We start from the raw sequence: 24,110 nt of genomic DNA on the forward strand, positions 1-24,110 counted from the left end.
ATTAAATCCACTTTCATTTCCCAGTCAGACCTTAATGGCCCATATAACTGTTCTCAAGCTGGGCGAGGACAAGGAGGTCTGCTCAAGCTATAGTCATATATCTCTACTTAATACGACTTGAAAATATATGTAAAAATCAGCACCAATTACCTTAAATCTTTCCTGCCCAACTTAATAATCTCAGACCAAGGTGGCTCATCCTGTTCTAGGAGAGATCACACTACTAGACTGGTCAAGTTAAAACACTATTTACAGACCAACTTGTCCCATCAGAGGTGGTAGAGGCTATTACAGTACAGCAATTTACACATGCTTGGGATAGACATAAGGATATCCTTAGAAAGAATAATGGATCAACTAGGGTTTGATCAACTAGGGTTTGAGGTTACCATAGGTTAAAACAGTGCTTTTTTTGTAAGAAAAAAGTTGCCGGAACTCACCTCTTTCTGCCCCCCTCATTTTCTGTAGCCCTCTCTCTCTGCCCCCTAATTTTTTGTAGCCCTCTCTTTCTGACCCCCTGGTATTTCTGTAGCCCTCTCTTTCTGCCGCCCTGGTTTTTCTGTAGCCCTCTCTTTCTGCCTCCCTGTTTTTTTTGCAGCCCTCTCTTTCTGCCCCCCTGGTATTTCTGTAGCATTTTTTTTCTGCCCCCCTGGTTTTTGTGTAGCCCTCTCTTTCTGCTCCCCTCGTTTTTCTGTAGCCCTCTCTTTCTGCCACCCTCGTTTTTCTGCAGCCCTCTCTTTCTGCCACCCTCGTTTTTCTGTAGCCCACTCTTTCTGTCCCCTAACCCTCTCTTTCTGCCCCCTCATTTTTCTGTAACCCACTCTTTCTGTCCCCTCATTTTTCTGTAACCCTCTCTTTCTGCCCCCTCGTTTTTCTGTAGCCCTCTCTTTCTGCCCCAACGTTTTTCTGTAGCCCTCTCTTTCTGCCCCAATGTTTTTCTGTAGCCCTCTCTTTCTGCCCCTCATTTTTCTGTAGCCCACTCTTTCTGCCCCCTCATTTTTCTGTAGCCCTCTCTTTCTGCCCCAACGTTTTTCTGTAGCCCTCTCTTTCTGCCCCAACGTTTTTCTGTAGCCCTCTCTTTCTGCCCCTCATTTTTCTGTAACCCTCTCTTTCTGCCCCCTCGTTTTTCTGTAGCCCTCTCTTTCTGCCCCAACGTTTTTCTGTAGCCCACTCTTTCTGCCCCCTCGTTTTTCTGTAGCCCACTCTATGTGCCCCAACATTTTTCTGCAGCCCTCTCTTTCTGCCCCCTTGTTTTTCTGTAGCCCTCTCTTTCTGCCCCCCTCATTTTTCTGTAGCCCTCTTTCTGCCCCTTCATTTTTCTGTAGCCCTCTCTTTCTGCGCCCCCTACCCCGCTTTCTGTAGTCTGTATTTACCTTCTATGCCTCTTTCTCGCTTCTCTGCTTGATCGCAGCTCCTCTCATTGGCAGCGTCGTGACGTCACAACGCTGCCGGAGCCGGAAGCAGGACACACACTAAGATCCGGTGCTGCACTGTAGCAGCACCGCAGAGAGAAAAAAAGGTTAAAAGGTTAATTAAACTTTGAAAACCCATGGAAAAAAAGGTGCCGAAACGCTGTTCTGAGCGTTCTGGGCTAAAATCTGGGCAGACTAGATGGGCCAAGCGGTTCTTTGCTGTCATATTCTATTCTTACGGCCGTTTCAATTTATGCAGAAAAACGTTTAACAGGATTGAGGGCACATTTTTACGCCAAATCCATTTCGGCCTGAATTATGGTTTTTTTTCTTACAATTATCAGGGTCCTGTAGCTACGGTTAATTATCACAGCTCGTTGGGAGAGTTCATAGCACTAGACAAGTCAGTAATCAGAACAATTTAATTGTTTCACTAATTGTCTCTTTTCATCTCTACTAAACACTCAGCAGTAGGTAGATCACAAAGGAGTCAGTATTACCTATGAATTGGTGTTATAAATGTTCCTAAAATGAATTACAATATAAAGAAACTAAAAATGTGCATTGTGCAAAAACATTTCTAGGTCTGAATAGTCACGGTTAGAAAATAAGAAAACCAGGAGAATTGTGTTTCGGCAGAAATATGCACTCAGTGTTCCTGTGCTGTCTGACATATGACTGCAGGGTAACCTCTATGTACAGTGATCCGTGGAACCTGGTTTGGATTTGTTAAAATGCCACTTAGGACTGAGCCCAAGGCGGTAGAACTGCAGGGGAGGCAGGAAACTCCTTCATTAAATTATACTTTTTCCTTGTAGTTTACAAAAAAATCAAAAAAATCTGAGATTCGCTACGGGAGGCAGGAGCGCCACTGCATCCAGGGGGGCACTTGGTTGGCGCTCTTTGTTTTGGGTGTTTTTTTGCAAACCAATAATAATATATGGAGAGGGGGAGCAGCCTCCTCATTTCATCCCTGTCCTTGGCTTTGAACAAACTACACTTGTTTGGAGAAAAGCAGCAACCAGAAACTAGTAGTCTATTGTCCTCACTTTTGGATTGGATTTTGACTATTTTCCATACTTGCCTACTTTGGGCAATTTTTTCCCGGGAGGCAGGAGGGGGCGTGTCGCAGCCAAATGCGTCATTTTGGCCCCGCCCCACGATGAAAATGATGTTTTGGCGCGGGGGCGGGGCCTAAATGACGCGATTCACCGCAAATCGCGTCATTTTGTGACGGCCGGATGAGGGAGATTTGCCAGTTCTCCCGGGAGTCTGTGAGACTCACCCGAATGTCGGGAGTCTCCTGGACATTCTGTGAGAGCTGGCAAGTATGACTAACTACTAGGAAAATGAAGACCTTTCATAGTTGTTTGTTTACATTAACTATTCTATTCTATAGCTTCTACCCCATATATATGACTACTCTCCTGGAAGTCCCGGGAGGTTCCCGAGTCCCAGCAATGGTGCAATTGCGTCATCAGGCCCCGCCCCTGTGAATCTCAGCGTCACATCGAAGGGGGCGGGGCCACGGTGATGCAATACATGTCCCAGAGGGGAGGCTATAAAAGTTGGCAAGAATGTTCTACCCTCATCTGATCCTTACTGTTCTAATGGGTGTTGTACATTTTGAGTAATAATTTATTTTATATACATTTTTGACAGATTTAGAAATTATTTAAGAGATATTTTTGAAACCAATAGTCAATTCAATCATTTTAATTTTACAATTTATATTTGTACCTATATTTTTGGCTGCACCTCTCTCCCATTCCTTAGTTTTACTACTGATGGAAAGTATATATTTATGTTATACACCTGTTGAATGAGAAGTCATAATGAAGGGTGCTGGGGAGGGGTATAGCAAAAGCAACTGGGACTGACAGGATGTAAATCTGAGCCTCTGTGTAAAACTATGGCAGTGATGGCTAACCTGTGACACTCCAGGTGTTGTGAAACTACAAGTCCCAGCATGCTTTGCCAGCTATCAGCTAGTTATCTACTGGCAAAGCATGCTGGGGCTTGTAGTTTCACAAACACCTGGAGTGTCACAGGTTAGCCATTACTGAACTATGGGGTAGATTTAGCCAACCTTCTAAAAAGGAAAAGTAGAGGTGTTGCCCATAGCAACCAATCAGATTCTAGCTATCATTTTCTACAATGTACTAGATAAATGATAGTTAGAATCTGAATGGTTGCTATGGGCAACACCTCCACCAATACACTGTCAGCAGAAGATAAACAGGAAACTTGTAGTATAATGGTACATAGATATTTCATGTAAGAGAATCCTGTATTGCAATGACCAAATATTGTAATTTTATTATATGTCAAGCATGAAATACAAGATATATTAAATTGAAAAAAAAAATAAAAATGTGGCTGTCACTTTAAATGAATATTAAAACAAGATTTCGGTATTTACAAAGCCCCATGGGTAAAGGAACGAGAAGGGTAACCCAGGACATGGCCATCCACACTTTATTCATTAAGGTCTACTCATTGCTTGAAGGCAAAACAAATCATTTAGAACTTTAGCTTTTGTAATACAATCTGTTGGGACTTATCCAGAGATAAAGTATTTAATAAAGAGTAATTTCGGTTTAAAGTATGAAATTGTTTCAGCAAAGTAACGTCAAGTGTTTTTCTTTTCTATTTTTAAATTAAAATTCCCTTCTTGGCCCCCACAGAGCACATTTGGATGCTCTTTTCTGGAAAGGTAAATAAACACAGCAATTAAGATAAATCAATCAACATGTGTAATGTAACAATTAAATCAATGTTTGTTGCCAGTTTTGACAATGTCTGTCAATTAAGGATCATTGTTTCACTGACTAGAACTCTTTTCTCTGATGAGTTGATGTAAACAAGATAAAGGGCTAGATTTACTAAACTGCAGGTTTGAAAAAGTGGGGATGTTGCCCATAGCAACCAATCAGATTCTAGATGCCATTTTGTAGAAGGTACTAAAATAAATGACAGCTAGAATCTGATTGGTTGCTATAGGCAACATTCCTACTTTTTCAAACCCGCAGCTTAGTAAATCTAGCCCAAAGTGGGGTTTTTTCACCATATTGTGCAATGCTCGGAGTTTACACAGAGGCTCCTCCCAGAAGTGTAAAGGGGCGGGCAGATAAGTGTGCGTGAGGTGGTCCCAAGGGCGTATTTCTGCAGGATTAAGTAAAAATACCTTTTCACGCTAGACTTACTTTTTTTTAAGAGAGGTCTTCGGTATATTTCTGTATACTGCATATATGGACAGGGCCGCCAAGAGGAATCTCGGGCCCTAGTACAGCAACTACTTGGTGCCCCTTCCATAGCTGCCGAAGTGGGTGTGGCCACACAAGGTTGGTGGCTCCTCCCATTACACAGTCAGGTACTCTGTACCTGCCCCCCCATCTTGGCGCCCTTGCAAATGGGCATTTCTGCAACGGTTGCTCATTTCTAACTCTGCTTCTGAACGTCACAAGTTCCCAGACTAGATTTTTAGGCATTTGTTAGAAGGGGTCATACAGCCCATGGCGGGGTGATGACCAACGCATTTCGCTTACCTCGTTGACCTGTTGCTTGTCCAAGTGGAAAATCTGCCCGGAACTGGTGGCTGCGATCTCTTCATACACGCGATAACCAGGGTGACTGCGGTCACCACAGTCTCCTGTCAACACGAAGACCACCTGCAAGGAAAGTGGCGTATTACAGCGCGTGGTCCAATCAGGTAAACGTGGTTCTGAATAGATAGAGCTTTTACTGAATGACCACTGGCCGGCTGTCCTTCATGGAGACCAAGGTCAGTGTGTGCCGGGCTTGGAACACAAAATAACGATGATGATCCGGGTGACTACAACGCAACTACAAAACATACCACAGACTGCACTGTTATAATAAGTGTGCAGTGCCAACTCTTATAATTGGTGAGTAGTGGCATTATTAGTGGCAGAGTAACATTACCTTTGACAGTGGTCAGGTCACAAGCCCCTGTTCCACATAATCTGTGCCTGGCTCTAGACCAGTGGTGGCTAACCTGTGACACTGCAGGTGTTGTGAAACTACAAGCCCCAGCATGCTTTGCCAGTAGATAACTAGCTGATAGCTGGCAGAGCATGCTGGGACTTGTAGTTTCGCAACACCTGGAGTGTCACAGGTTAGCCATCACTACTCTAGACCTTATTACCCGCTAAAACATATGACTATCATATACCACTGCTCTATATTAAACCACCCTGAGTAGAATATTCAGCAAACTCTATGTACCAAGGTGTCAATACTTGTCAGCCAGTTATCTCTGAATGTGGGACCTCTGAATCCCTATAAAGCCTTTAGCTGCACCCCCCTACTGTAACCTGGCCCTGGGCACCATTACTTCAGTAATAGAAAACTGTAATTCATTGGAGTTTATATGTTCTCCCTGTGTTTGCGTCGGTTTCCTCCGGGTGCTCTGGTTTCCTCCCACACTCCAAAAACATACTAGTAGGTTAATTGGCTGCTATTAAATTGACCTTAGTCTCTGTGTGTTTTAGGGAATTTAGACTGTAAGCTCCAATGGGGCAAGGACTGATGTGAGCGAGTTCTCTGTACAGCGCTGCAGTTATTAGTGGCGCTATATAAATAGCTGCTGCTGCTGATGATGATGATGATGATGTGCTATAAAAATAAAACTTTTCTTCTGTAGATAATAAGCCTTTCAAAAGTCACACAGTTCTGTAAAACAAACTGGTCTTGGAATTCTCGGGTGACTTCAAATAGCCTTATCATTTATGGGGTTCCACTATTTCTCCAACTACACACATTATGTAGTGTTCACTGAATAATGAAATAATGACCTCTCCATACTCACACGTTAAAACAAATTAAAAGACCATTTCCATAAATTATGATATAATCTACAGTCGATTTTTGCCATTTTAAAAATGACTCTTGTATTATTTTGCAATTACAAATGTTTAAACGCATTAAAACAATACGGGAGATATACAGGAGCGTTTAGGTAATAATCCCTAGGTCTTTAACTCCTTACCCCAAAAGAGCAGCACAGTGGTAAGTATTGCCGGCTCACAGGGCTGGGGGCATGGGTTCAATTACAGCTATTGCATTATCTATCTGTGAGGGACTGATGTGAATGACTGGATGGTCTATGGAAAGAGCTGTGTAATATGGTGGCACTATATAAATAAGCAATAATAAAATTTTCCTCCACTAAGCTACAAACGGGTCTATTTGTAATAGTATCCGCCCTGTACATTATAATGTGTTTAGTGTTTGCAGTTGTGTACAGTAAGCTGTGTTGTCCAATGTTTGCAGTTTAAAGTCTGTTGGACTGAGTGCATGTGTTTATGGGGCGGTACTAGGAACTACTGAGTCCCATGATTGGTATAACCGGAAACCAATACCAAGTAAGGCAATCTATATAGCATCTCTATCACTCAGACACAGTTGTCTATAGAGGATCATGAGAGATAAATGTTTTCTTATGGATCCTGAGCGTCATACACTGATGGGACCAGAGTCGCTAACACGTCTGTGAACATATAAAAAGGTGCAAAATATTGGGCGGTAAACACAAACCTGCGACTGCTTGAGCTGTAACAACTGCAGAACCTCCTGTTTTTTCCTGAAATCTTTGGCTCGAGCGTCTGTGAAGACGTAGACAAAGGAACCGGGCTGTGAGACCTCCACCGCCGTTTTAATTGCCCCCACGCTCATCTCAGGGCAGTCGCCCCCACCCTGCAAAAGTAGAGGATTATAGAGGAAGAAGGACGTTCGTTATGAATTAACGACATCCCCATATTGTTTACAGTTAATACATTATCGTAAATCATTTCAGTACCTGGACGTATAACTCTTCCAGCTCCCGCTTGAATTTTTCTGGATCTGAGGTGATGGTGACGGGTCCTATCTCTAGAAAGGATACAAAGAAAAGTGCGTTATAAATGACAGGACGTGACCGCACCGTATGGGAATGAAAAGTGAGATTGCAGATACATTTCTGTTGGCACCAACTAGTCTTGAAGTCTCCTACTTGTGACACACAAATAAATGGTATCAGGGGTAAACGCAGGATTTGTAGAGAGGGGTTTCCACACCACGCCACCAGTGGGCGTGACCAGCATGCATGGGGGCGTGGCTATAATTCTAGAGAGTGCTTGGCTGCTTTCCAACTCTCTCTATCCCCATAATATACATGGGCAATGCTGCGTGCACTACTGTTAGGTGCATGCAGCTCTCCCTTTTCAAGCAGAGCCGTGTGAAGCGGGAGCAGGGTCCAGCCACCTGAATTATACAGTGGAGGGGGATTTCCAGGCACTAGGAAACCCCCCTTGGTTTGCCTATGGATATTTGAGGTGATTCCTGTTTGAATCTCAGTGTCAGTGGTCATTTTAGACAAGGCACTTTGTTTCCATGAGTTCTAGGTTCCAACATAGATTGTACTCTCGGCTGAGGGGACAAACCTTTGGGAGATGGTCAGTGATTAGCAATATAGAGCATTGATCTCTATTTATTCAGCCGTCCTACAAAATAAGGACCCCTATGTATCTACCCTATAGTATCCATTGCTGCATTATGTTTAGTGCCAGCTGGTCCTACACACATTGCCGGTAGGTATGTTAGGCTCCACCCATAAGTCATTATATTGTGAGGGAAAAAGCCTTCATGAACTAGATTACCAGCAAAGGATTATGGGGCAGAGACAAAAGTCATGTCTCCCAGCTCTACTAAATGGTAAACTAATTTCTAGCAATGTATTGTGCCTCTATGGCATTGCATTTTATTTTAAAGGTTTGAAAGGTTGTGTTTCACACGGTTTAAGCTCTGTAAGTCATTAGAGAACTGATAGTCACAAAGTATCCATAAGGGACAGCATTTGGATAGTATGGAAGATTTGTAAATATTACATGTTAGACTGGGTACACACTACAGAAAATTTCTCCCGATGCGATATCGTTAACGATTTTACCAATGACTGAAAGTCCCGATCAGCAGCCGATTCATGTGTACACACTACACACGTGTTACACGATTTACCGTCAGATCTGTACTCTTCATCTGTCATAACCATCGGCTGGAAATATCATAACTCTGCACACTACATAGAGATCTATGGACACTGCCGGTCCTGAGTGCGCACACACTGCAGGATTGGAACAACATCGTTCTGTCGTTGAACGAGACTTTTAGTCTGGTTTAAAAATGAAACTATACGTTGAGCTTTGGAGCTATAATCCCTCATCGTTGGAGCGTACACACTAATGTGATATCGGGCCGAACGGTCGTTTATCGTGTGATTGGCTGAAAAAACCTGCGTGTATACCCAGCCTTATCCCTAGTACAGGGTATCGCTGCATGTCTATCCTTTAAATTCAACCAATAATTTAAGTACACAGAACCTCCGGGTAATTGTTCTCCAGTAAATATCTGGCACAGCTGATTTCTAGCTGAGACAAGACATATGCATGACAGGTATGTGCGTTTTATGCACAAATCTTGACTCTGTAAAAAGAAGGTTATATACTTTTATCTCAGGTCAAAGCCTCCGGGTGTTGTGGGGCACAGATTTGAGAAATAATTATAAAATGTCTGGCAACGAGCTTCTATACTTACTTCTAGGTTATTATGTATGTGTGGACATATGTATGTTTGTGTGTGTGTGTTTGTGGGTGTATTGGTTTCAAAGTGACATGCACAATAAGAGCCATTTATATGGCTAATGAAAATCTAGGCTCACAAAATGGCTGCCTACATAGTGTGTGCACTGTAGAGCATATGAGGCACAATTCACGTTCAGACAAACGTCAGCTCCATAGAGTTTATTGCGTGACATAGCTCTGCAGATGCCCAGAAACGGACCTTACGTTATATTTGCAAACTTTTCCTCGTTGGCTTCAGGGAGATCCTGGGGGAGGTGGCCGTGCCGGGGCGGGGCTTGACGAAGTGCACCATTTTGGCCCGTCCCTAAACGATTGTCACAATTTTGGCCAATTACAGCAGGGGGTTGGGCTAATATGACACAATATTGCGTCATTAAGCCCCACCCACCACTACTTATCTATTGCGGGGGCTAGAACCGGGAGGTTGCTCTGGTCTCCCAGAAATTCGGGAGTCTCCCGGACCTTCCGGGAGAGTAGGCAACTATGCTTAAAGAAAAGCAGCTAATGAATCTCTAGAGACTGAAGTGTCTTTTACATTTCTGTCTCCATTACTGAAGTCATGTTGACTTACCTGTCAGTCTTTGATTAAATCTTGATCTCCATGAAAATGGCCACCTCCATAGGCATCAATACATGGACATAGGACACAATTTCTGAACTGTGTCATCATGCTACAGATGGCGAAGCCAACCACGTCTTGTACTGGCTCAGCATCAAGGAGAATGCCAGACTATTCAGGGAGTGAAGGAGATCACCCCTATTTCAGGGAGTCTCCCTGACATTCAGGGAGAGTTGGCAAGTATGACTTACGTCAATGAACGCATTTGCGTGCAATTCACGTCTGCACATAACTGACACTTATGACTGCCTCCATCTTGAGAGGGGAAACGTGGGAGGGGCAGAGTAACGTAGGTCATGTACAATACAGTGTACAGATGCAGCCGAGTCAAGTCCTGCATTTGCCGTAAGTGCACTTGTTTTCACCTGCATCTTTTGCCCCCACTACAGGGCAGGTGTGAATCCAGATTAATAATGATGATGGACACGGCATCGTTTTTGATTTAAAAATTACACGTATGCGCAGTCAGTAGCTGCCACAGAACGACTGTATGCAACGAAGATATAATATTAAATTGCATTGAAAACATCTTTATTGATGTACATAATGTAAAAAATATATATGTATATATATATATATATATATATATATATATATAAAAGTATATTTGAAAATAAATATTTCTGTAAATGATTATACTGTTAAGAGTTGTTATTTTATTTTATGTTTAAATAAAAGTTTTATGCCTTCTGACCTCTTATTGTACTGTATTTCCATCCAGTTTAAAATCGAAACATAGCTTGAGATACTCTTGGATTGGACTATGCTCGAGTCACATGCTTTTTTAAAAGGCAACTCACGTGCAAGTTGCTTTCGGGCATGAATCAGATCCATACAGTACAATAAATGTATGATAGCGTATTATTAGCAAATGAATGAAACATATGCATCTTTTGTAAATAACAAACACTTTTCCTTCTAAAGAAATATTGCAGTTGTTATTCTAGGGGCTGAATACGTCATGCATCACTCAGAGCTGTCTCAATGTGTCGCCCCTCACAGAGGCTTAGAACACATTTGATGTGTTAGTCACTCCTGCACTACGGAGTAATACGTCGTTGTATTAACCAGCTCACCAGACCTCGCACAAAGTGTCCAGCAATACACAGCCAATCTCACCACTCACTGCTGTTCATACCACTTAATGAAATCAGGATTATCTGCACTTAAAAAGCTCTTTTTAGTGTTTCATCTCTAATGGTTCTTCATCTCTTACGTCAATGCAGCAATGAGTCAATGACGATGTATATTGTATTTAAAAATAACGGCGAGCGGCCTAATGAATTCAGCATTTTGATGATATTTTTTAAAGAGAAATACCTTTATTTAAAAATGTACTGCATGTTTTTGTCTCGCCTAGACTAGCGGAATGGTAGGGATCAAACGTCATTCCAAAGACAGAGACCCGCAAAACTTATCATTCAGAAGGCACGACTGAGGCATCTTGTCAGTAAATCATACTTACTACTCTCCCTGAATGTCAGGGTCCCTGAAATAGGGGTGATCTCCCTCACTCCCTGAAGAGTCTGGCATTCTCCCTGATGCTGAGCCAGTACAAGATGTGGTTGGCTTCACCATCTGTGGCATGATGACACAGTTCAGAAACTGTGTCCTATGCCCATGTATTGATGCCTATGGAGGTGGCCATTTTAATGGAGACCAAGATTTAATCAAAGACTGAGAGGTAAGACACCATGACTTCAGTAATGGAGACAGAAATGTAAAAGACACTTCAGTCTCTAGAGATTCATTAGCTGCTTTTCTTTAACGCTTAGTTGCCTATTCTCCCGGAATTTCCGCAAGACTCCCGCATTTCTGGGAGACCTCCCAGGAGAGCAGGGCAGCCTCCCTTTTCTCGACCCTACAATAGATAAGTCGTGGGGCGGGGCTTAATGACCCAAATATCGTGTCTCATCTTTGCCCCGCCCCCTGCTGTAATTGGACAAAATTGTGACAATCGTTTAGGGGACGGGGCCAAAATTATGCGATTCGTCAAGCCCCGCCCCCGCACGCCCACCTCACCCGGGATCTTCCTGAAGCCAACAAAGAAAAGTTGGCAAGTATGCAGTAAATGCACCTGAGGGAACTGTGAGTGGTGACATCCATCCTATTGGATCTATTCCATTCCTGTCAATGGCCTCGATTTTGAAGGGACATCCCGATTCGTGGATGGCAAAGGGGGCAGGGCTTAACATGAAAGTGGGTGGACTTTTGTCCATTTGTGGGCGGACTTTGGGCAGAACGGGGGCATGGCTTATTTTATCCCGCTTTCGGAATTCTCATTGTTGGAAGGTATGGTAGCCGAATAAACCAATTCAAATTACAAGGGACACTTTCAGAGATTTCTAGGGACTAGTCAAATTTTGGAAACCCCATAGTTTGCAGTATTTTTAAAACAGTTTCCTGTGACAATTTGCTGTTGAGTGGTTGTATATCTAGGTACGACCAAGGCCTGTGCTACCAGTAGGTGAACTTAGGGCCCCAATGGTCAGTGGAACACCTCAATGTATGTCTGTGATTGGCTGTGGGAGTAATGCTGGGCTATGATGTCACTGCCCACAGCCACACTCTCAAGCTGGGCAGCACGATGGCTTAGTGGTTAGCACTTCTGCCTCACAGCACTGGGGTCCTGAGTTCAATTCCCAACCATGGCCATCATTATCTGTGTGGAGTTTGTATGTTCTCCCCGTGTTTGCGTGGGTTTCCTCCCACACTCCAAAAACATACTGGTAGGTTAATTGGCTGCTATTAAAATTGACTACAGTCTCTCTCTGTCTGTCTGTGTGTGTGTATGTTAGGGGATTCAGATTGTAAGCTCCAATAGGGCAGGGACTGATGCAAATGAGTTCTCTGTACAGCGCTGCGGAATTAGTGGCGCTATATAAATAAATGATGATGATGTGTACACACTACAGAACATTTTTCACAATGCGACATCTTTAAAGATTTTACCAATGAATGAAAGTCCCGATCAGCATTGCAGATTCATGTGTTCACACTAAACACGTTTTACAAGATTTACCGTCAGATCTGTGCTCTTAATCTGTTATAAACATTGGCTGAAAAGATCCTGACTCTGTAAACTCTATGGAGATCTATGGACACTGCTGGTAGTGAGTGCGTACTCACTGCAGGATTTGCCCGAGAGTCCAGTTATAAAATCAAATGAAACGATACGATGAGCTTTGGGACGATAAAAGACGATCGTGGGAGCGTACACACTAATGCAATATCAGACCTAACGGTCGTTTATCGTGTTATTGGCCCGATAATTGGGTGAAAAGCCTGCAGTGTGTACCCAGTTTTAGTCTGACGGGTGCAGGAGATTTCACCCCCGCCCTCCTACCCATGCGCTAACGTAACTAGTAACTGAGTATTGTAATCCTCTTTAAGAGTCTTTGTAAACTTGTTACTGGACACATCAAGTTGCAATTGCAAATGCAGTTTTTTATTTTTGTATGCAGGGTAAACACTGGCTACTTTTGCATCTAGCACACAAATATGGGGCAGCTTTATTTTAATATTGAGAGTTAGACGTCTATTTATCGAGACCCAGCAATATTGAAGATTTCCTATCGTTGCTTAACGCAGTGGGAGGAAATCTTCTTTTGTTCAATGTAGGAAGAAAAGTTTGCCGGTGAAACTGAGCGACGCTCAGTTCTGCAATGATACTGGCTGGTGTCTCTACTCTTACTGCTTCGCCAGCCTGGGCAGGGTCTATCTGGGCATGCATGAATGGACAAGGGCTCCAGTTCCACTTTCAACACAAAGAATAAAAGTTAAAAAAAATTATATATATATATATATATATATATATATATATATATTTTTTTTATATACACACACACACAATAGCAATAAAAGGACAACTCAAGCCCAATATCCAATGACAACCATCACTGGTCTCATCGCTGCTTTAAATAGGGTGAAGCCCTAAATCCCACGAAAACTCCCAGTTTCATCGGCTGTAGGTCTTTTCTCCATTTGTTAAATAGAACTCTTACAGTTGAGCTAGAATGCTCTCTTCTCCTGTCTCTAAATCTCTCTGCACATTTTAAATTTGAACTCCCTGCAGTGCAATAAAGTTTTGCAAAGGTGCAAATTTGCACCATCTAGATGGATTTACTCTGAACTCTAAGTGGAGCCCATTCAGTGCTTCCCACAGCCCCCAGCAGGTTTATACTAAAACTGACCACATACCACACAATTTTATTTGGTTGTTTTGATTAAATTGCCCAATCTGACCAATAATTCTTGATCAAAGTCCACATGAATCAGTACAGGTTAGCTACGGTGGAAAACCTGGGTGAATTATGACCACCATCAATCACCTCGTGTGTGGGGTCATCGCTTGAATAGCACATTCAGGTCCACTCATAAATGGATCTGGTTGTATGGCATATCACCTAAACATCCAGTTAGACTTTCTGACTTGATTGCCTACTGTTGGGGTGTGATACATATGTTCGACAGTCACATGATCAACATTTATATGACCAGCACCATAATATAGACAGGAAAGTCGACGATAATAACATTGACTATATTATAAGGTCAACAATTGAAATGTAGACAGTATTATTAGGTCGACAATCCAAATGTAGACATATTAGGTCTACAATCCAAATGTAGACCGTATTATTACATCGACAATTGAAATGTAGAGAGTATTATTAGGTTGACAATTGAAATGTAGACATATTAGGTCGACAATCCAAATGAAGACAGTATTATTAGATCGACAATTGAAATGTAGACATATTAGGTCGACAATTCAAATGTAGAAAGTATTATTGGGTGGAGAATTGAAATTTAGACACATTAGGTTGACAATCCAAACATAGACATTATTATTGGGTCGACATTTGAAATGTAGACATATTAGGTCGACAATTCAGATATAGACAGTATTATTGGGTGGAGAATTGAAATGTAGACATGTTAGGTTGACAATCCAAATGTAGACAGTATTATTACATCGACAATTGAAATGTAGAGAGTATTATTAGGTTGACAATTGAAATGTAGACATATTAGGTCGACAATTCAAATGTAGAAAGTATTATTGGGTGGAGAATTGAAATGTAGACATATTAGGTTGATAATCCAAACGTATATATTATTATTATTAGGTCAACAACTGAATTGTAGACATATTAGGTTGACAATACAAATGTAGACAGTATTATTAATCGACAATCCAAATGTAGATGTTATTAGTAGGTTGACAATTGAAATGTAGACATATTAGGTCAACAATCTAAATGTAGACAGTATTATTAGGTCGACAATAATATCCCTAGCCATAAACCCTATCTTTAACTCTAACACTAACCATATAATATGGTCTACATTCTAATTGTCGACCTAATAACACAGTCTACATTCTAATTGTTGACCTAATAACACTGTCTACATTCTAATTGTCGACCTAATAACACTGACTACATTCTAATTGTCGACCTAATAATAGTGTCTACATTCTAATTGTCGACCTAATAACACTGACTACATTCTAATCGTCGACATAATAATACTGTCTACATTCTAATTGTCGACCTAATAATGCTGTCTACATTCTAATTGTCGACCTAATAATGCTGTCTACATTCTAATTGTCGACCTAATAATACTGTCTACATTCTAATTGTTGACCTAATAACACTGTCTACATTCTAATTGTCGACCTAATAACACTGACTACATTCTAATTGTCGACCCAATAATACTGTCTACATTCTAATTGTCAACCTAATAATGCTGTCTACATTCTAATTGTCGACCTAATACCGCTCTCTACATTCTAATTGTCGACCTAATAATACTGTCTACATTCTAATTGTCGACCTAATAACACTGTCTACATTCTAATTGTCGACCTAATAATACTGTCTACATTCTAATTGTCAAACTAATAATGCTGTCTACATTCTAATTGTCAACCTAATAACACTGTCTACATTCTAATTGTTGAACTAATAACACTGTCTACATTCTAATTGTTGAACTAATAATACTGACTACATTCTAATTGTCGACCTAATAACACTGTCTACATTCTAATTGTCGACCTAATAATACTGTCTACATTCTAAATATCGACCTAATAATGCTGTCTAAATTCTAATTGTCGACCTAATAACGCTGTCTACATTCTAATTGTCGACCTAATAACACTGTCTACATTCTAATTGTCAAACTAATAATGCTGTCTACATTCTAATTGTCGACCTAATAACACTGTCTACATTCTAATTGTCAAACTAATAATACGGTTGACACTTGAATTATCGACTTTCTGAATGTTGACCAAATGAATGCCTAGCCGTTCACTTCATACCTACTGTTGGGCCAAACATTCATAGCAATAAGGGTCTGGGAAACCTAGAGAAAAACATAATCAGCATTTACGGTACTGAATTCAAACGCTGGCTAGACCACATGTCCATAGACCAAATATGAGAACCTATAGTGTAGTTCTCACAGCAATCTAGTGTTTCCCACAGAACCGTCAATGCTGCTGAGTACGAGCCCAGAAGTAGTCTTAGTGCAATCAATAACACAAGAAAATTCTTCCAATTTCCAACACAACTCAGCTCACACGGAGCTCAGAGGAGTCAGGGAACCCTGCAAGTTATTTTAGGAATATACAGGAGCCTCGTCATTCGACATTCATTGCCTCTCTTAAACATTTCCTCCGGCCTTCCTTACCTCTGTTTTGTTTTCATGTTTTAAACATATGGTTCAATTATTTCCAACATTGAGAATGTATTACTGTAATGATATATCCAGCAGCACGGAGATCTATGCAGCTGCCGTCAGCTTGTTTCACTTTCGTGGAACAGAAATACACGGGACGGCTGAGCGCACACAAATACCTTCCTACTGGAGACATGTCTGGTCATAGCGCAAAACGGACTATGATCACCCACACTGACATGGTGTCATCATAATGATGTCTTTGCGCCGCCTTAGTAGGCCGAGCAGCTGTTTCTTCAGCCAATCAGATTCTAGTTATCATTTATTTAGTACATTCTACAGAATGACAGCTAGAATCTGATTGGTTGCTATAGGCAACATCTCCACTTTTTCAAACCCGCAGTTTAGTAAATCTAGCCCTTAGCCATAGTATGTGACAAGTGTTGAGGGGGCGTGGTGACAGGATTGCATCAGACAGCGCCGCGATTCACGGAATTGCGCGGCAGGGGGCGGGGCTGTAATGATCCAAATCTTGTCACTGAGCCCTACCTCCACCGGCAGGGCTTAATGATGCAATTTGCACTACGATAATGACCCATAGCCATAGTGCACCATGTGTAAGTGCATTCAAATTTAAGGTGTGTGGGTTTAGGAAGAAAGAGGGTTTTGTTTGAAGGGGAGCGGGTTTGCAAACGACGAAGGGAGGATTTGGGCAAAGTATGGAGTGGGCACATACTTTTGTGGAAATGATATCAAGGGTGCAGAGGGCATTTTCTTTGCACCAACTTTGAGTGAGCTTTGTACCAGCGGGCCTCGTCTCATGCTATTTATTTTATTGAAAGGTTTGGTACTAGGTGGTAGGGGATTTTTTCCACCTCTCCACACTTCTTGGTTGCCGAGGTGTCTCCCAAGAGCAGAGGGCATAGAACACAGGTGGTATATTCAGCACTGCGGAATTAGTGGCGCTATATAAATAGCTGATGATGATGATATACTTCACAGATGTCTACTTTCCCAAAACATCTGGGAGAGTCCAGGATTAGGGCGAGACTTCCAGGACTTGCGGGAGAGCAGTCAATTCTCACAGAAGGGCCCTTATCTGCTTACAAGGTGGAAGAGGACGTGCACAGACGACGCCAATCACATCATACACCTGGGGGTAAATGTATCAAGCTGCGAGTTTCTGGCGGGTTTGAAAAGTGGAGATGTTGCCTATAGCAACCAATCAGATTCAAGCTGTCCTTTTGTAGAATGCACTAGATAAATGATAGCTAGAATCTGATTGGCTGCTGTAGGCAACATCTTCACTTTTCAAACCCCCCAGAAACTTGCAGCTTGATACATTTACCCCCTTGTCTCTCCCATGATGTGAATGGTTTAATCAACGGTAAACTACAGCTATAGCACCATCATACGCTTTTCCGTGCCCACTTGACCTAAATTTCTATTATTTATACAGTGCCACCATACTGCACATTCATATCAGTCTTTGCTCCACTGGAGCTTACAGTCTATATTCCCTACCACGCACACACTAGGCACACCGTGGGAGGAAACCGGAGCACCCAGAGGAAATTCACGCAAACACGGGGAGAAAAAAATGCCAACGGACTTGTCAACCTTTAGGTTGAAGTGCTGTCATCTTGTTCCCAGGGCCCCAAGACCTATAGTCCCATTGGAACAGAGCCTCCTCCACTTCAATAGATTTCAAAACTTTGCAACTATGCACAAGAGGAATTTCTTTAAAAGGCAACTTATCGATAGGGTCTGGAATTTAAAGCTGATTTATAGCTTCGTGCTGCAACGTTTAAAGCTGGAGGTCAGATCACCTTTCTGTTACAGCTGTGCCTGTGAAAATTCCTATGAACTGTGTCCATGTACTAAACTATAATCATAACGGCCATTTCTCTGGCTGATAAGGCTGACTCTGTTATCACCACTTATCGCTGCGATCAAAAAAAAAACAACTTTATCGTAAAAAAGCAATACCCAGACCAGTAAGGGTTAACTTACCGCTTTGCCAGACCTGGGATGCAGGCGCTAGCCGGATAATTGCTAAGGCACGCGGAGGCCTTCGCTGGCGAAAGCCTACGAACCTTAGCGCCGGCGGGTATTATCGCCAGAGATACCAGTGTGATTACCAGTAGTAACTCTTTATTGTATAGGGCAGTGGATTCCAAACTTTTTCAGTTCAAGGCACCCTTAGGGCTAGATTTACTAAGCTGCGGGTTTGAAAAAGTAGGGATGTTGCCTATAGCAACCAATCAGATTCTAGCTGTCATTTTGTAGAAAGCACTAAATGAATGAAAGATAGAATCTGATTGGTTGCTATAGGCAACATCCCCACTTTTTCAAACCCGCAGCTTAGTAAATCTAGCCCCTAGGGTCTCCAAAATTCTTTCAAGGCACCCCCAAGTCAAAATTATTACCAAGTAGTCCCTCGCCTTGCTTACCACTGGACCAGGCCGAGGCACCCCTGTGAGATCGCCGAGGCACCCCAGGGAGCCTAGGCACACAGTTTGGGAACCACTGGTATAGGGCAAAGCAAGACACAGCTCCATGGTCAGCAAAATCTCCCATTTTTGCCACCAATAAGGCTTTTTGCTGTTGATAAATCGGCTGTTAGTTTAGTAACAGCTAGGGTTGCTCAGGGGCGACCGCCCAGGGCGCAACGCTGAAGGGGGGGCGCAATTTAGGAATATTTTAGGTTAATTTGGTTAAAATTGAGGGCTAGGGGGGCGGCATTTGTCTTTCTCGCCCCAGGCGCTAGAATTCTAAGTTACTGCTCTGAACAGCAGTGTGTACAAGTGTAATTAATGGTGAAGAAGCGAATGGGGACTAGCAGGGGACTAGTGTGACAATGAATGGACTAGTGTAAATATTGCGTCCTCTCAGCAGTAAGAAACATTACTCAAACACCAGCATCCTCCAGCTCAGAGATTAAGAGACCGACCCACAGCTGATCCAAGGAAAACTTGTCAAAGGAACAAACAGCAAGTGACAAAACACCCAGACACAATGGCCTGCGTTTGATCTCTACAAATTGTATCACACTGAGATGAGAGCAACTGTGTTTGTATGTGTCCCTTTGTGACTGTGTGCAAATGTCTTTTAATTAACGGCTGTGTGCACATTTGCAGTTTGTGTGCTTTATTTAAGTGTATATAACTGTTTAGCTTCAGAAATGTGAATTGGAACCTATATACAATGTACATTTGTTTGTGTACTTAGGTGCACACATCTGTGTGTGTTTTTGAGATCAACAAATGCATCATTTGGTTTGCACAGAGGTTGTAAATCTACCACTGCGGGTAAGAATGACATTGTTGGCCTAATGATTGCATTATTGCATGTAAACGAGGGCATAGATTAGAAATGAAAGTACAGAAGCAAATAGGAATGTATAAGTTCCTAGCAACCAACTTCTCTGACATGACTTCACTGTGGGAGATGAGGGAAGAAGCTATTTCAGCCAAATATATAAATACATTAGGAAGTGTAGCCCACTGGGTTGACCCCAATGTCTCATTGTAGCATTCCTTTCTTCCAGAGAACTAAAAATAAAACACAGTGAAATCTTCATAAAGCTAAAAAAAAAAACTATTAGCAACTGTTCAATCAAACAGTAGAAAGGATTGTGGGGAACTGTGCTTTAAATTGTAAAATCAAAGTAGCCTACAAAACACATTTAAGAATGAATGTAAAATATTTCTTCTTTGTTCAACATCAGTCTAAAAATCTCCTTCAACGATGTAACGATGTCGTTCCAATCATGCAGTGTGTACGCACTCAGGACCGGCAGTGTCCATAGATCTCTATGGAGTGTGCAGAGTCATCATCTTTTCAGCCGATGATTATGACATGATGAAGAGGACAGATCATCATCATCATCATTTATTTATATAACGCCACTAATTCCACAGCGCTGTACAGAGAAATCACTCACATCAGTCCCTGCCCCATTGGAGCTTACAGTCTAAATTCCCTAACACACACACAGAGACACAGACTAGGGTCAATTTTGATAGCAGCCAATTAACCTACTAGTATGTTTTTGGAGTGTGGAAGGAAACCGGAGCACCCGGAGGAAACCCACATAAACATGGGGAGAACATACAAACTCCACACAGATAAGGCCATGGTCGGGAATTGAACTCATGACCCCAGTGCTGTAAGGCAGAAGTGCTAACCACTAAGCCACCGTGCTGCCCTAGAAGGTAAATCGTGTACAATGTGTACACAAGAATCGGCATGCTGATCGGGACTTTCTTTTTTCTTTCAATTGTTGATGAAATCGTTAAGGATATCGCATCGGGAGAAATGTTCTGTAGTGTGTACCCAGCCTAACTTGTGTATAGTGAATGGTGTTTAAGTCTACAGGTCCAAAGACTTAAAGTCTTTTGTTTCATGAAGGATGTTTGTATAGGCTTACAGGATTTTCCTATGTTCTATGTCTTAAAACAGTCAATGAATAAATAAATAAATAAATATAATAATATATAAATAAATAATAATAATAATAATAAATAAAAATAATAATAATAATGATGATGATGATGATGATGAAGCAGACAACACAAAACACACCTGCAAAGGTGCTCACTAACTCAGAGCTTACAATCTAATGGGCAGATAGGTCACACGTGACTATCAAGCTGCTGTGGGACTACAAGTCTCAGCGTGTCCTGCAAGCCAAACTCTTAGACAGCATGATGGGACTTCTACAACAGCTGAAGGTTTCCCAAGCCATAATTAAAGATTGCCCCGTGTGGCCTCCTCCTTACCTGGGTCATGGAACGGGACCAGGACGTAACTGCTGATGGCTTTGGTCCGGCGATTCAGGGTGCGCTCCAGAATCCTGTTGGCCCCCTCAATCACCTGTCTGAGATCATCATACATGGAGCCAGTGACATCAAACACGAAGGCTAAAGACGGGGCGGTATCATCCTGGAGGGTATCACAGCCCACCTGGGCCAGCAGAAGGGTGATCAGAGCAAGGCTGAGCTGGCCTGAAGCCATCTCCAGAAATGAAGGCCAGATGTTGTAGAACAGGTCTGTAGAATCCCGGGGTCCTTATCTGTCCTCAGACTAAGATGCTCTGTGATCCTGCACTGTGCATGTCTCACTCTTCTCTCTATCCAATGCTTTCCCTGGCTCAGCTTAGCTTTATAAGAGAAACCTGCCCCCACTCCTTCTTACAAACTTTTGGGGAGGAGAAGTTCGGCCCCTTACACCAAACAAAGAGACCCCTCCCTGCCTCCTGAACAGAGCTGGCCCAGGATAAGCCAAGTCTCTGGATACCTGAGAGGGAGGGAAGGGGAGGGACAAGCCCCCCTTCCCATCCAAATAGAGCATCTCCTCTTACAGTACCCTGGGTCTCTTCCACGGTTCTCTTGCTCCAGCTCCCGCACTACTAATTCCCTAAACACACAACATTAAATACAACTGAAAATAAAGTTTTAATGCAAAAATATTTTGCTTTGTTCAGTGAACACATGTTCCTGTCCATTCTCCTTAGATCCCCTGCTTCACAAATTATCCGTTTACCCTGTTCCCCTCAATATTCATCCTAATAAACTGCAATTTCTAGAACGAAAACAATTTTGGTCCAGTATCCCAAATCTTCTTTTGTGGGATACAGTATGTGGATTATGCGTCTGATGCATGTGGTTTTAAGTGTAATATTAACGTACACATGACAGCTTGTGATCTGGGAGATGTAAATCTTAAACCGCTGAGCTTTGAAGTGGAGCGTGTCTGAATTAAAGGGATGGAATCCCCTAAACATTAAAGGAGATTCACATCAATTCCCATATGATGCATTCTAGTTCAGCTCATATCCAGTTCTAATATCTGTCATATGCAAATAGTTATGTCTTAAAGGGGGTTTCCATCTTCGGATAACTTTCACTTACTGCGACTTTTACTAAATACATTGTTTTCTTTTTCTCTCTCTTTAATGTGCTTCCCAGCCATGTGGTTATATCATCAGACAGTGCTGTTTATTTTCTCTGCCTTAGGATACAGTACTGCTCAGCAGTCTTCTCTTTGCACAGGATACAGCTGTAATCAGTGAGCTGCTTTTTGCTGTATCACAAGGTAACGAAAATAGACAACTGGGGATGATCATAGACTACATGGTTGAAAAGCACAGAGGAAAATTATAAAGAAAGGGCAGTGTTAAAGTTCTTGGAAGGTATGTACAATCTAATAAATGTAAGTCATCTGAAGGTGGAAATCCCCTTTAATTTAGTAATTGAGTATAGTAATCAGGACAAGGTCCTTGGGATAGACAGCCACTTTGGATTTCAGAAAACAAACTATTTTTAATGGACATTTAATTATTTTTTTTCCATGATAGATTAGGATGGATAGATGGACAGATCCCAGACCCGATGTTTTATATTGACCTAGTGCACAGACCAGTTCCAGTTCTTAATGTGTATCCTGGAAGCAACCAACAATCATTCCATAGTAAAAGTCACCTGGATCACATTTATTCTCAATGCTGGTGTTTGGTCTGAACTACAATTGTAATTTTTGACCATGTCTGCCAGGGGAGGGCTGGCAAATTTTAGCTCAGGGGGCAAGACTCGACTCAGCAGCCTATTAGGAACATTTTAAAGATGCCCCCTTCCCCCCCCCCCCCCCCCCCCCCCCCGGCCCAGCCACCCCCGGATCCTCACTATCTATCCTTGTTTTCTAGGCTTTAAATGTTAATGTTAGCATAGGTTTATCTTGGTGCCTGAGTCAACCGCATTGCCAGAATACCAACCTGCAGTTTGTCATCTTCTCCTTGAGTACCAACCTGCAGCTTGTCATCTTCTCCTTGGCTACCAACCTGCAGCTTGTCATCTTCTCCTTGGGTACCAACCTGCAGCTTGTCATCTTCTCCTTGGCTACCAACCTGCAGCTTGTCATCTTCTCCTTGGGTACCCACCTGCAGCTTGTCATCTTCTCCTTGGCTACAAACCTGCAGCTTGTCATCTTCTCCTTGGCTACCAACCTGCAGCTTGTCATCTTCTCCTTGAGTACCAACCTGCAGCTTGTCATCTTCTCCTTGGTTACCAACCTGCAGCTTGTCATCTTCTCCTTGAGCAGCAACCTGCAGCTTGTCATCTTCTCCTTGGGTACCAACCTGCAGCTTGTCATCTTCTCCTTGAGTACCAACCTGCAGCTTGTCATCCTCTCCTTGAGAACCAACCTGCAACTTGTCATCTTCTCCTTGAGAACCAACCTGCACCTTGTCATCTTCTCCTTGAGTACCAACCTGCAGCTTGTCATCTTCTCCTTGAGAACCAACCTGCAGCTTGTCATCTTCTCCTTGGGTACCAACCTGCAGCTTGTCATCTTCTCCTTGGCTACCAACCTGCAGCTTGTCATCTTCCCCTTGGGTAACCACCTGCAGCTTGTCATCTTCTCCTTGGCTACAAACCTGCAGCTTGTCATCTTCTCCTTGGCTACCAACCTGCAGCTTGTCATCTTCTCCTTGAATACCAACCTGCAGCTTTGTCATCTTCTCCTTGGTTACCAACCTGCAGCTTGTCATCTTCTCCTTGAGTACCAACCTGCAGCTTGTCATCTTCTCCTTGGGTACCAACCTGCAGCTTGTCATCTTCTCCTTGAGTACCAACCTGCAGCTTGTCATCCTCTCCTTGAGAACCAACCTGCAACTTGTCATCTTCTCCTTGAGAACCAACCTGTACCTTGTCATCTTCTCCTTGAGTACCAACCTGCAGC

General features: G+C 42.4%; 1 protein-coding gene across 1 annotated transcript in view; it reads right to left on the reverse strand.

Moving 5' to 3' along the window:
• HMCN2 (hemicentin 2) overlaps positions 1-21,578 on the reverse strand; it is a 169,408-nt gene extending 147,830 nt beyond the window's left edge. Inside the window, exons 1-4 of the mRNA XM_075185190.1 lie at positions 21,155-21,578; positions 7,234-7,304; positions 6,972-7,130; positions 4,961-5,083 (exon numbers count right to left, since the gene is read on the reverse strand). Of these exons, the coding sequence (XP_075041291.1) occupies positions 4,961-5,083; positions 6,972-7,130; positions 7,234-7,304; positions 21,155-21,389 (588 nt within the window). The 5' untranslated portion in view covers positions 21,390-21,578. The remainder of the gene's footprint in view (positions 1-4,960; positions 5,084-6,971; positions 7,131-7,233; positions 7,305-21,154) is intronic.
• Between the last annotated feature and the right edge of the window lie 2,532 nt (positions 21,579-24,110).

This window comes from Mixophyes fleayi, chromosome 9 (assembly GCF_038048845.1).
Source record: "Mixophyes fleayi isolate aMixFle1 chromosome 9, aMixFle1.hap1, whole genome shotgun sequence".
NCBI classification, from domain to species: Eukaryota; Metazoa; Chordata; class Amphibia; order Anura; family Limnodynastidae; genus Mixophyes; species Mixophyes fleayi.